The 14,624-nt window shown below is 34.6% G+C and overlaps 1 protein-coding gene across 1 annotated transcript; it reads right to left on the bottom strand.

Moving 5' to 3' along the window:
• Window positions 1-499: 499 nt before the first annotated feature.
• Window positions 500-14,249, bottom strand: LOC142340925 (Golgi-associated plant pathogenesis-related protein 1-like). Its single transcript, XM_075391704.1, has 4 exons — window positions 14,237-14,249; window positions 13,512-13,718; window positions 6,131-6,269; window positions 500-891 (listed from the first exon to the last, which is right to left on the bottom strand). The coding sequence occupies exons 2-4, from the start codon at window positions 13,714-13,716 to the stop codon at window positions 753-755; spliced, it is 483 nt and encodes a 160-aa protein (XP_075247819.1). The 5' UTR covers window positions 13,717-13,718; window positions 14,237-14,249; the 3' UTR covers window positions 500-752.
• Window positions 14,250-14,624: the final 375 nt, after the last annotated feature.

The following is a 14,624-nucleotide window of genomic DNA, read 5'->3' on the forward strand; positions in this document are numbered from 1 at the left end:
AAAGCCTGTCTGTTTCCATATTAATCCAAAGTTGAATAAAACTTTTCGGGCCTACATATTTGTGAACTATAATGGTCAAAAATTTATGTGAAAACGTAAAATATCGAGCCTTCTAGTATAATCTGAGATAAAACTGAAGCAACATGAAGAATATCAAATTTTGCACATAATTGCTCAAGAAATCATGAAATTTGTCATCAATATAAAACCAAGGTAATTTCTTGTTTAAAAATTTTTTTGCAAAAGCTCAGTTAGTTCATTGATAGTTCGATCTGATAGATTGTCAGTATGATTTTGGACAAATGGGCATTTTTATAATTGGCCAATTTGACTGATTGATATAAAAGTACTCTCCGATTATATACCCGCATATCGCGAATTCGGTACAAAAATAGGATCTAATCCCCCTCTCAGTGTTTGACCCCCTCTTACAAATTTAGTGTTCTTATACAGCACGTTACCCTCAAAACTTATAGCAGATGCGCCCGGGGGGGGGGGGCGTAAAATTGTATGCCTACTAAGATGGGGGAGTACATCCGAAAAGTCTAAAAATTAATGTATGGTCCATAATAGTGTAATAAATGGTTCAAATTTTGAGTTGAGTTGGGCGGAAAACTCGATGCTCTCTTTGCCTCACTGCAATAGTTTGCAATGGCATTGTTCTTGGCAGGGATTAGTATGATAAACATCATTCTCCGTATATTATAAGTATCCATCCATCTATGAACTCGTTCCTCGTCTCTAAATTGTGTTCATTCATTGTCATCATCGTTATCACAATCCATTGGAATGCTTTTATGTATTGAGTTGTCTTTTTCCACATTCTCCTCATACTCTCCGTACACATTACCCTTCGGGTAGAAATTGGCCACTAGACAAATGAGCTCGTCGCTAAAAATAGGCAACAATATAGCCATTATAGCCCCCTCCCGAACTATACCCAGGTTGCCCAACTTTGACGGAACTTTGAAAACTTACTAAGACTTATACGGTGCCGTAAAAAACTTAAAAAGTTTTGTAACGCGCCGTATAAGGCGGTAATAATTTCAACGGTACCGTAGCCAAATGATGTAATAACCAATCTCTATAGTCTAACTTCCTAAAATTTTTAAACGTTATATTTAAACGATTTTAAATATAACGCTTATTTTATACAAGACGGAAATCAAGACGCTTATCTTATACAAGATCCCAGACGGAAATCAGGAAATCAGCTCTGACCGGACCACCCCAGACCGAAGTCACTTCTAATCAGACCCAAATGCGCTCGAAATTTTTTCTGCGCTCGAAAAGCTCTCCAAGCTGTCTCTGATCAGTGTAACAGAAAACTAACATGCGCTCAAAGCCGCTCTGATCAGACACAAGTGCGTTGTTGAGATCGCCCAGACCATGTAATTTCGCGCTCAGAATGCACAAGTGTGCGCTTGACTGATTCTGATCAGAGGTGATTCTGTTCAGACTGGGACATCAGAATGGGTGGACTATAATCGGGGAAAAACACACATCTGTTTCTTTTTCACCGAATTCTGTGAAGAATTTATCAATTGGAATAATGTACCGTCCTGAAATCTTCATTTTTATTCCGTATAATTTAAAGTTATATTCCGTATAATTCCGTATAATTTAAAGGTTTTTCAAATATTTTATCTTCATTGTGGCCACTATTTTCCATTTAATTTGATGTTTAAACGGTTAATAATAGCAAATATATAGCAGTGGCATGTTGAAAAGACTGACGTGCTCTCAAAAATTATAGGCGATTGAGAAACAGTGTTTGTTGTTTCTATACTTGGATCTAATCTGTCCCCTACTTTGCATTTTTGTCCCTCGCCTTACTATTAGTAAAAACGAAACTACAAACGTGTAAATTGCCATAGAGTAAGTTATAAATTTAAAAACGTGCGCTGAGTCTGTGGAGGTACAAAAGATAAATTCAGATGCCCCATTATACAAATCGACAACTAAGTTTAACAAAAGTTAAAACATGCAGTCCATAAGAAACATACAGGGCAAATCGCCGGAAAATAGCTGCCGTTGATTCCCATATCCATGATTGGGATTGAAAGAAGAGACAAAACTAGCGAAAAAATGATTTTTGTACAAACAAGTTTAAAGTGCGAACTAATTTGATGTCATCTTAGAGCTGAACGTACTCCTATTTCGTAGTGAGACCACACAAGGGCTGGTATCAATACCAATAAGCATTAGAGATGGTGACAAAGAACAAAGTTCGTGTAAAGGGCATCTAAAATTGGACTCTACTGGTTTATCCCGATTCCATTTTTGATTTCAGTTTTTGATACTGACTCTGTTCACTCTGAATTGCTTTGCTGAGCACCTGTTGTCTAAAAACCATTTTAGCAGAATGAGAGAAGAGTAAAACTAGCCTAGAGAAGCCAAAAAGATATCACGCAAAATGTTGAACAAGCTGTGAACTAAGGTAAAGCGAAAAAATTTTATTCGATGGAGTAAACAAACATAGCAGGAAAAGTCCTGACGTACAATTCAAAAAATTTTCATAGATTAAACAAAAAACTAAACCTGGAACGGACTATGAGTGAATTGGGAAAACCATTTCTAAAAAAATCAGATCAAAAATTTTTTAAAAAAAAAACAGAACTTCAATGTCAAAATGCTACGAGTGAACAAAAAACCACTAGCGAGAAATGAAAATTTGGTTCAAACAAAAAACTAGGCGTAGAATGAACAATGAATGGATTAGGAAAACCATTTAGAAATAAATCTGATCCAAAAATCGATTAAAACCGCAAATATTAAAGTGAAATTGCCGCATATGAGCAAAAAAAACCACTAGAGAGAAAGCGAATTTTTGTTCAAACACCGTTTTCTCACTCTACTTTAAAATTAGAGCGAATAATATTCACGCCGCAAAAACACTCGATTTTTCGCTCCACTTCCTGTTTCGAAGTGAACAAAATCCAAAATCACTACTGCAATTTGACTTCAAAAATTATGAAAATGTGTGAACAGATCTTAAAAAAAAAGACAGCGCCCCAATAGAATTCAAATTGATTGAATTGTAAAAAAAACAGAAAATCAATGTCAAAATGCCGCATGTGAAAAAAAAATACGCTAGAATTGAAAATTTTGTTCAATCAAAAAGTATAATGAACTATGAATGGGTTGAAAAAACCACTTAGAAAAAAAATCCGATTAAAAAATAAAAAAACGAGAAAATCAAAGTGAAATTGCTGCATGTGAACAAAAAATCCTTAGCGAGAAAGCGCATTTTTATTCAAACACCATTTTCTCACACTACTTTAAACTTTCACGCCGCAAAACCGCTCACTTGTTTGCTCCAATTCCTGTTTCGGCGTGACCAAAATCAGTACTCCAATTTGAGTTCAAAAATCATGAAAATGTGTGAACAGATCTTAAAAAAAGAAAGCGTCCCAATACAATTCAATTCTTTGAATTGTAAAAAAAGGAGCGCTATAATACCCAGCTGAGAAGCTGAGGCGGCTCTTAAAAAATAGAAAGTTGCACTTGATTTCATTTAGAAATTCATTGGGAAAAATGATTCAAATTAAACTTGATATAAATTGAAAAAAATTCTGTTCAGAACATTCAAGAAACACATTCTCCTCACAAAAATTGCTCGGTGTAATATGATTTCTAAGAAAAAGGAAATCAAAAGCAGCGCTGCTGGCTCTTTTTTCAAAATTTTCCTGATATTCCTCAACTTCTGCATGTTTTGCGGCTTTGTCATAAGATAAGGAAAAGAAACAAAAAAAGAATTTAAAAAAGTCCAATTTTCTCGCCTCTTCAAAATGTTGCGCCAAAACCCCAAAAAAATTCCTTTGCAGATATTTCGAAACCCAACGGTCAAAATTATTTCTTTCTCATTGAGAAGACATTTTAATACAGATTTTCTTAGAGAATATGTGGTAACCGTAATGCAAAAAAGATGACGTTCTTCTATATTAAGCCCCTCCAAGTTTTTTATTCAGTTTTTGGAATTTTCAGCGGTTCACCATGGAGGCTTATCGAGTTCGAACCAGGACGGCAAAATAGTTTTTTTTTCAGATCTATAGATTATTATTCGAATAGAATACAATGGTAGTTATTGGAAATGAAACACAAATATTGGCATAGAAGATATACGCGAAAACTTAAAAATGAGCATTAGCTTCTCTAAAATTTACTCCAAATAAGTGTTCATTCTATTACAGCTGCTCAATGTAATTTTAGATTGAAAATGAAACATTTTCATTATTCCTTGTTTTTTTTTTAAAAAAAAAACGGTCAAAAAATGTTACAAAATTGAATTTCACTGACATATAAAAACAAACCACTCGCATATTTTGTCAGTATTATTTTAAAATTTGACGTTTTCATTGTGTCATAATATAATTAACCAGCCCCTTATTTTATATAATATTTTGTCTGATCTCTTTTTTTGTCGACTCTGCTCATATTAAAGTGCAAATTACAAAAAAATTATAAATTTTGACAAGAAGCGTTTTAAACCTTGCATCTCGCGGTTTCATTATGTTATGTCAGTTTCAAGCCTTAGGTAAAAGAAAAGCTTTTAAACAATACTTTTCCTTACTGGAAAGCACTAACAACATTTTAAGTAGCCCTACCTTAACATAATCAAATTGAATTCAAAATACCCTAAGCAAATTTACATTACGTTTTTGTTTAGTTTCCATTGCGCAAGCCTCGATTTTGATCAAAATCGTCATTCCACAAAACTTTTTATTGCCATTTTTTGGTGTTTTCTCGATTGTTGCCTTTCAATTAGAACAAATTAATAGTTTGTAGTTGCAATATCTGATTATGAATAATTTTGAATAATTAGCTACAGCCTAAGTAATGGTTACGTGGCTCTGCTCGGAGAACTCAGTCACGGAGAACTTCTGGCGTTTATCGAGAACCACGAATCGGTTTGAGATATTACGTCAAAATTTTGAAGTGACTTCTGCATAGTCACGTAACCATGCTTAGAACACGAAACGCGCACGTTTTAAAATGACGAAAGTCAACGGAAGTCAACTTCTGGCTAAGTAGCAACTTCTGGCACTGCATACTTTCGGGATTTTAAAATATGCGCGTGAGTGTTTTAATTAAAGATCTGACAATTGAACGAGACGAAAGACACCAAAAATGGAGGAGCCTCTATCCTATCATACATAAATTTGAAAAGGTGATAAATGCGCCATACACTTTTTTAAAGTTAAAAGTCCGATCATAGTTGTTGGATTGGTCTGACCACACGACATTTCAATCTGGAATGTTAGAATTAAAGGTAATTTTGAACGATGACCTCAACCTGCAAAAGCAGGTCTTATCTCAAACATAAATTTAACATATCATTGTTTTGCTTGATGATGATCTTGATTCAAATTTGTACCACTGATTAAATTTTCAGTTTGAACTGTAACTTTGATCAAGTTGCTGACAAGTCGTCAGAAAAACCAGGCAATGTGAAGATAATACAGACAGGTGAATACTTTTAATTTTTATGTCTTAAAACCCGGAATAATAGCCAGACCTCACAGACAATCCAGAAACAACTAACCGTCTGCTGAAAACGTAGACAACAACATACCGATCAAACAATTCCAGACAACACAGACAAACTAGTCAATAAAGTCAAGGTTTAGCCATTCTCAGACAGGAAAAACAACTCCAAACCTCCTGGACAACCCTGGCAATAAAGAAACCAATTAACCATCAACAAACAGCTTGAATATTTCCAGGCGTCCAGAACCCAAATAACAAGTAAATTTATCCAGAGAAACCATACAAATAACTCTTTTCATAAAAATGTGATTCATAAGCGTTTTAAAATTTGTCAACGAATGTTAAATATTTAGATCTTTTTTTTTTCAATTTTTTCCGACTGCAGAAAATTGTCTGAACAAAAATCTGGGACCTCGACCCGGTAAAACCTCAATCAAAATCTCAGAGTGGCGAAACCGTCTACCATTTTTGATTCTTTTGCATTAGCGTGAAAAATTTGTAGAAAACATCAAACTTGTATGCAGCAAGTTCTCACTTTATATGGATATGATTCTGCGCGGGGCAAAAAAAGGAATGTGGTTTTTGGAAAAATGTTTCACACATTTTCGAAGCCCTTTTCCGGCTCAAAATCTTTGAATACCTGGTGGCCAGTCCGATGCCGACTTGTTGGCTGGCTTTCCAGACCAATTGGGTGAAGTGTCCACAGCCATCTTGCCATCCGGGTGCCTTGGGGTCATAAATATCTACTTCATTGTACCACATCACAACTCCCTGAGTAGCTGGAATTCAAACAAAGCGATCCTCATCAGATCTCGAGAACAGAAAGCTAATCTTAATGCAGTTTTTAAATATTTTGTCGACTGTTTCCCGGACCCGAGTGCCATAGTAAATCAGTACTGAATCATCATATTCCAATAGTAAAACGTTAAATCAGTACTGAATCATACCCAAGTTTAGGTGCGCGACCCTAGACTGCTCTGATCAGACCAATTGGGTTGCACACTGGTGGCGTGGTGCGACCCAAAATACATGGTCTGGGAAACTCTTGAGTCGCACGATGGTCTGGACAATGGTCGCGCTACGGTCTGATCAGAGGTCAAAGTCACACTATAGTCTGATTATAGGTCGCACGAAAGTCTGGAGAATGGTCGCATTACGGACTGATCAGAGGGCAAAGTCGCACTATAGTCTGATCATAGGTCGCAAGAAAGTCAGGACAATGGTCGCACTAAGGTCTGATCAGAGACCAAAGTCTGGACATAAGTTGCCCCAAAATGTGACCACAGAGCATTAACTGATATTTATTTTTTCATTGTTTTTGATGACTCAAAAGAAATATTACAGGCACTTCAAAATGACTTTCTGTTTTTATTTTTATCAATTAGTTTTGTCCTAACCTTAACAAGATATACTAAATTATTAAATTTTAAGCTGATTAGTACATAGGTTCGAATTGAATAATTTAAACAAATAACAACGGATTATGACATGTATTCAGGAATGGTCTGATCAGCGGGAGCGTGGGTCGCACTATGGTTGCACCAATTCTTGGGTCGCACTACGGTCTGATCGTCGCAATACGGTCTGATCAGAGGGCTTTCGGTTGCACAATGGTCTGATCAGAAGTCTTTTGGGTCGCACTATGGTCGCACAATTTCTTGGGTTGCACTACCGTCTGATCAGAGGGCCTTGGGTCGCACTATTGTCTGATCAGAAGGCAAATCTGGGAAATGGTCTGATCAGAGCGGTCTATACATAAACCTGGGTAGTGTCCCATGGTAAATTTACCTTGCATTATGTTCAGACCAAATGCAGAATCAGTTTTTTAATGAAACTATCATGAACTTAATAAACGTAGCTTTTTTTCAATGATCATAATAAAAACATAGAAATTTTGAAAATTTCAAAAACGAGTGGAAATTCTTACATGACGCCCTAGCAGCATGATATAGCGTTTCATTTAATGAAATTGCAGCATTTCACATTGAGATCTAGACTACTCCAGCAAGCTGCATCGGTAAAACTCTATTGGTTTCACAATATTTCTCTGTAATGTCTAGAAAATGCTGAAATCTGTAAGTTATTATTAATCAACTGTGTTCGCCAAATCGAATAATAATGCTCGAAATGATCAAATTTGTGAGTTCTGCTCTAACTTCTTATGTCTCCTTAAAGGTAAACAAACGATCCCAAAATTCTGACTAATGTTTTCAGGCACGTTCATTATCTATACCAAAAAGCGATTAATTAAATAATCCCAGACTAATTAATTATTTAGAAGCCAAGGCATTTCGGTTACCTGGACCCCGTAACCAAGCCGCCCCCCCCCCCAGCTTCAATCTGCACCCCCCCCCCCCCCCAGCTTCAATCAGCACCCCCCCCCCCAATAACTGTGCTCCACTTAATTAACTTACCTCCTAACTCATCTATTTTTGCTGAATTAATTTTTTCTATCCCTGATCGGGTTCTTCGCAAGTATCATATAATGGAATTTTTCATGTAGTTAGTTCAGAAACTTTCAGAAAAAATTTCATGATGTTCATTGTATTCACAGAATTGGAGTGGAGTTCATAATGTTCATAGTAAATTCAAAATTTTACAATTAATTTTACTATGGCAATGATCAGAACTATGGCATTTAAAGTGCAATGATCAGAACTCTGGCGATTAAAAAAAATCATGAAACTTTTACGATTCAGTACTGAATTAGCATGAGACTTTTGTCCGGGTTGCAAAATTTTGCATATAAAAACGGTCCCAAAAAAAGTCCAAGTATTTATAATCAACTTAATATAATAACGCGCAGTTTTGCAAAAAGATCATACATTAAATTCATATTTAATCAACAAAGAAAATTTAAAAACATATATATTTTAAATAGGCATCTGTGTTGCAACTTCTTTCTATGAACAATACTCAGAAGTAATTATTTTCATGAATCTCACGCATAATTAAAAGCACGAGCCTAAAACGCGTAAATTCCACTTCATTAAAATTTTCATATACGATATCAAGGTAATCAAAGGAAATGTGATCAGTAATAATTTTATTAATAACTCCACAAAGTAGCACTAGCACCCTGCCTCGGCCCGCGTAGTTAATAGATTGTAGAAATTGCTTACGTAAATGGTCGGGAAATAAGGCTGTTTTAAAGCGATTGCTATGTTTCGTTGTAGTTATCTTCACTGTGGATGGGTTAGCACTTTCAGGACTTTCAACCCGTTTGTTTCTGCGAACCTCTGTTGTCAGATATTTTTTTTTGGTTTGTTTCATCTTTTTTATCGCAAACTAGCTGTTATTTTCGTTTTCTTTAATTTTTATAGTTTTATTTTTAGGTATCGGCATGTATATTTGCTCTTAATATGTTCATCGTTTTTCGGGGTTTTGGTAATCCGGATATTAGCTGTGAGGCTTGCAGGCTAACCTCTAACCTTCCCAATCGATTCTTTTGAGCTGCATTTATTCATCCTGAATTCAAAACGTGTTCTGTTAAATTGACTCTCGGTGAAATCAATAACCATTTTTTTGTTATTTAATATCTCTATTCTTTTAATACGCTTTGTGATGTCATCAGCTCTTATGAGTAGTTTCAAAGTTCCTTTGGCGATTAATCTGTTATCGGTGTTTTACTATTTCTTGAGATATTCTGGGTATACCCGACTTTTTTATGCCTTAACTCTTTTTAAGCATCATTTTTGTTCCCACCCATTGTAGTTGGAAGCAAGTATATGCTCAACTGGATTTTGTGAACTTTCGCCGATCGATATATTTATCGCACAGTCTCGAGTAGTATCATTTAAAGATTGCAGAGCGTAGAATAAAAAATTGACTTTTTAAAAAAAATGCGTAATCCAAGAAGTTACAAAAGGCTTAAAAGTTCGTGAACGTAAGCTTCACTTCCATTATTTTGTTCACAGTTTTCGTAGTTCTTAATTAAAATTTACTCGATTTTGATGAGAATATATATGATAAAATTGTAAACGATAGTCTTATTGGCTAGGATAGATGATGAAGGGCTAAAATTTTGCCAACTTTTGAGAACTCAACGATCTTGTTCATTTTTCCTCGAAAAATGGAGTCAAATATGCTCTTTTAGCCCCCTTTTCCCAAAATAACTGGTAGTGCAGACATTATTAGGGCTATTTTAATCTGTTACAAGTTACTCTGTTTGGTTTCTTTTAAATGAAAAAGTTTTTGTAATGATTTTTTTTAAAAAATGAAAAAAGTCATGGGTTTTACAGCTTTGTCACTTTTTATCTTGTCTCTGTCATCTTGTAGCGTAGTCTCAGCAAAGAGAGAGAGAGAGAGAGAGAGAGAGAGAGAGAGAGAGGTCAAATCCTCTTTCATTGAAAATGATAGTAGTCTTGACTGCTGTCTTATTATTTAAATAATGGTTGTTTGGCTATGATACTACAAGTTTTCATAATTTTTTTTTCATTTCCGGACATTTTCCCATTTTTGAAATTTTTTACTGTCTTGTTTGTCTATTTATCACATTAAGGGCACCCTACACAATAATGAAACTTCATAATTCACTTAAATGGCATTGAGAGATAGCACAATGATTTATATTTATTGTTTTTAGTGAACAGGTTATGGTTTCAATAGCTTCCGCTAGCTTTCCTTAGTTTTCTAAAAAAAATTCTCTGTATTTGCTTTTTTGTATTCGTCTGACATTCTGCGGCTCGACAGGACTCAAAAACTTCTTATGGAGTTGTAACAAGGCAAACAGGGCAGACTTTGTTTTTTATGTATTTGGTTTGCCTACTTCGCTGATACTGTTTATCATTCTGTTTTGGTTCGCTTACAAAAAAACAAGAATTAAGCCTGATTTATTTTAGTTCCTGCCGTTACCGCATGTTTTGTTTCGCTAGCTCCTTTTAACTTTGTCGCTGTATTTGACATCGATTGCATTTGCCAACAACATTATTTTTCCCTCTGTTAAACGCTTATGTAAACGGTTATAATGTTCTTTTAGTTTGCTGTGCATTCTAAAATTCTAACTGATCTTTAGATAAGTTGACTACAGTTTTTTTCATTCGTTTCCCGATGAGCGCAATGTTTAAGTTGTCTACTGTGTTCACGTTTGGCCTTTCGGATTTCTATTTGGACCACTTACCTTGTTAAGTGCTCCTTTTGAATTAACAACTTAGCACATTCTTTAGACAACGAAAACATGGTACTTTATGCCTCTTACAAAAGTGTTCAAACTGTGCAATCTCAATCAGTAATACGAGAAATCTGGCATCAAAAGAATTTTTCTAAAACATTCAGGGCTCATTCCCTTATCCAAATTTTCCTTGCTAAGCTTTCTGTTGTTTCAATTTTCATCGCATATGTTTCACATTGTTTGGAGACACAAAACCAAACAGTATTGTTGCCTGTAATGTCAATTTTAGTTGAGGAAACTTTCTTCAGCTTGAATTATGTCTTGAATTTAGGCTTCTACTCGTGGTTGACTGAAGTAAAGTGATTCAGCATAAGGCACAACACTCACTAAATTCTTTTTTGATTTCTTTCGATTTCGCAAATGAGCGGAGACAGTTCTGTTTTTCGTTTTTAAAATATATTTTTTCTTCCCAGACTACCATCGCATTATAACACCGACAAAAACGCCCATTGAAAAAGCATTGAAAGGAAACCCAATTAAACATATATAGAGCTTTTAGACATATTCAAAGCTTTCATTAAAAATTTTATGGAGCTTCAACAGTTTCTTACAATTTTTCAATCACTTTTTTTGATTTCCTGTAATTGATTCAATTTTGAGTCGTATGACAAATTCTGAAAAAGATCAAGCTCAATTATTTTTATAGAGGTTCGAAGTTAACTTATTTTTCATTCATCGTTGATAGTCAAAATTTTAAAGATTTTTCAGATGAATTGCTTTTAAAAAATGATGTGCTTTAGAGCTTTGCCCTTTTTGTTCTTGTTTTTGACAAGTTGTAATGTAGTCTCAAAAAAGACCTGCCCAATCGCATTTCTGCAAAGCAAGCAGTTATCTCCAGTTTTCTTTTGTTTTGACCGATCGTTTCTGGACTTTGACACTATGAGTTTTCATAAAAGTTGAAATTGTAATACTGATATTTAATTTCGGTTCCTTTGCTGTCCTTTCACTTAGCCCGATTAAAAATACAAGCAAGCCAAATCAACTGATCATATATAATCATTTCGCCAAATAGCTTATGAAGTAGCTTTTGGAATTGTTTATGGTAAACTGAAAAGCCTATGGATTCATCACTGTCTTTTCTAAAAACTATTTGTGCCTATTTGTTTTTCATGTGTTTGTTCTTTTTTTGGAGTCTTATGACTGAGTCTCTCTAATGTCATGTACCAATGCCCATTGGTTTGTAAAGAAACTACATGTGAATGTACTTAGTGTTTTTTGAGTTTTATGCTGATGGTTATGATGATTTTTGATATTAATTGATTTTTTTGCAAAAAAAAAACACAATAATGGGTTTCCATTCCTTCTGTTCCTTTTTATGTGTCGCTGTGTCGCCTTCCATTGCTTTTGTTGACTTTTCACCTCGTTCCGTTGAGGACATGCCCCATCAGCTTTGTTGTGAAGTACAAGTTAATTTGTTTAGATTTGTTTGGTTTTATCTGATTCTGTTTCTCTAATGCTTCATTATTTCAACCTTAACAACGTTTGACTTTAAAACAATCTTTCTAGTCATACGCCAATTGTTGCGTACAGTATGCGAATTTTTAAATGTTTTATCTCTCCCGTAATTGGTACACAATTAATTCAAAATGCGATTGAGTACGATCCGAACATTATGTTCACACGCACATTACCGGGCCTCCTTGTTTGATTGTGTTTGAATCGGTTTTGATTGCGAAAGCAGCGAAACCTAAACAAGCAACCCGTTTCGTAAAATCTACAAATTGGCCATTAATTATCCAAAAATCTGTTCTTGGTATTAAATTTGATTTTACAAATTCACAATTCGGCGGAATGTATGTAACAGATATATTGTCAGAACGTGTTTCGAATGTCTGTTCCCTTTTTCACAGGCAACGTTATCGGATAGTTTTTATTTCATTTTTCTCGAAGAAAAATTATAGATGAATTCAGATAACAAGTCTTACAAAACTCGTTTCTTTTTGTTCTGATCTTAAAGTTTCATTTGGTAAGAGAACGTTTGTTCAGATTTTGTGTTTTTTGTGTTCCATGTTTAGGTTAACAATTCAGAGGTTGTGATTAATAAATTTTACAGAACTTTATTTGGATGGATCCAGTCAATTGTCCCTATGGTTCGTTAACGCAAGTCTTCCAGCTATGTTTTTTTTTGTTTGAGCCATAAACATGCATGAACAGATTGGTTGTTTTTGTATGGTTATCACTAAATAAGCATAAGAATTCACGTGTCAGTCCAAAGAAGGTTTAATACTTCTGTTTCTGATGGTCTTTGTTCACGCTCTCACGCGCTCATAAAGTTTACAAGCTTCTTTCATCAAGGTCTACGTTTCATGATACAATTGACTGCTCTTTAATAAAAATTGAAGCTTTCGTGCTGTCTCTTTTAATCGGCGGCTAGAACGAAACCAACACTGTGATCCGTTGCTTTTCAATGCACAGAAGATGAAATCAAGCAACACAGAGGTCAATACAAAAATCAAAATGATTTTCACATGAATCATATTTCACATTTGCATCGCAATTTGTTAAATATTTATTGCAATAGCTTACCTATTTTTCATCCGGCTCTTAGATGTTGCAAAAAGATTGCCAAAAGAATATCCTGCCATAGGAATTTGACCCATTTTATAAACGAAAAGCAACCAGACAAGCCTCTGGAAAGCGAATGTTTAATTAAAGAAAAGTAATAAATTGTTTTGTTCAATGAACACCCTCTATGAGCGAACACAAATTTGAGAGTAAATCTCTCAATTATTTTTTTTTCAAAAAAGAGCAAAAAAATAGAAGCATAATGGGCACAAGAAGCACCAGAGAGCGTTTTTAATTTTTACACAATAAATGGATAAATTATCATTTAATTCAATTATCTACTCACCGTCTAGGTTGAAGCCGGCTGACATTGCAAATATATTCTGTCCCATATCGGACATAGTCGTATGTTTCAAACACTTTGTCTCTATTGTGTTGTCTGCGCAGACTTGTGCCCTAACTGTGAGGTCACTCGAAGGGTCAAAGGTCAAAGGGGCAGCATTGTGCAGGGCTCGTAATTCATTGATCTTCTCTACTGTTTTCAGCTGCATAGCTATGAAGTTCGAGTTAAAAAGTAATATGAAAGCGATCTTCTCAAAAATTCAAAGCTAAAATGCTATTACTTTTATCAGGAATAATATTCAACATCAGTAAATACACTTGAGGGATTGAAAATTCAACATATATAATTTACGTATAACTGGTTAAAGCCATTCAAAATATCACTATTATTACAATGATGTAAAAAAGAAAACAAAAAAGAAGTTCATGATAACTGTAATATAGGCACACAATTTTTTAGTTTTGCTCAGGCTGAGCATAGATTGCTTAAAAATAAAAAATCGGCAGATTTTCACTCTAAATTTTTACAAATGAGAAAAACATTAAAATTACCAAAAAATTTTAGAAGGGAGAAATGTGAAATTCTCTTAAAATTTTGAAAAGATCCCTAAAAACTCTGCATCCTGTGACATTTTGCAAGTAAATAGATGACCGCAGAGCTATTTTTACTCTATACCTCTAACCATTCTCTACTTTTATACGGTCAGCAATGCATAAAAAGAAACGTACGTGGTGGCGTGTGCTATGGTAGTATATACGTTCTATAGAAGAAAAGCCGAACCAAATAGAACTGCTATACATGGTAAGAGAGACACACCTTTGTTCAAACACAACCTTAAAAACTACTAGCCGAACTGCAAAGTAGCAGAATGAAGCAGGGTTTAAAAAGAGTTTCATCCAACAGAAATATAAATTGCAACGTGAAGTTAAATCTTGCAGATTTTGCCAGAAGAATTGCAGTACCATTTTCAAAAAAGTCCCGGCTTGAAAAAAAATTGATCACACAAACTTGACATTGATTTTATAAATCATAAAAAGTTATTGAACAAAATATTTAATAGTTGCAAAAATTGTGAGCGCAAAAATTGAGTTAAAATTAGTCTAAAAAGGAAATCTA

This window comes from Convolutriloba macropyga, chromosome 6 (genome assembly GCF_964194025.1).
Source record: "Convolutriloba macropyga chromosome 6, txConMacr16.3, whole genome shotgun sequence".
NCBI classification, from domain to species: Eukaryota; Metazoa; Xenacoelomorpha; order Acoela; family Convolutidae; genus Convolutriloba; species Convolutriloba macropyga.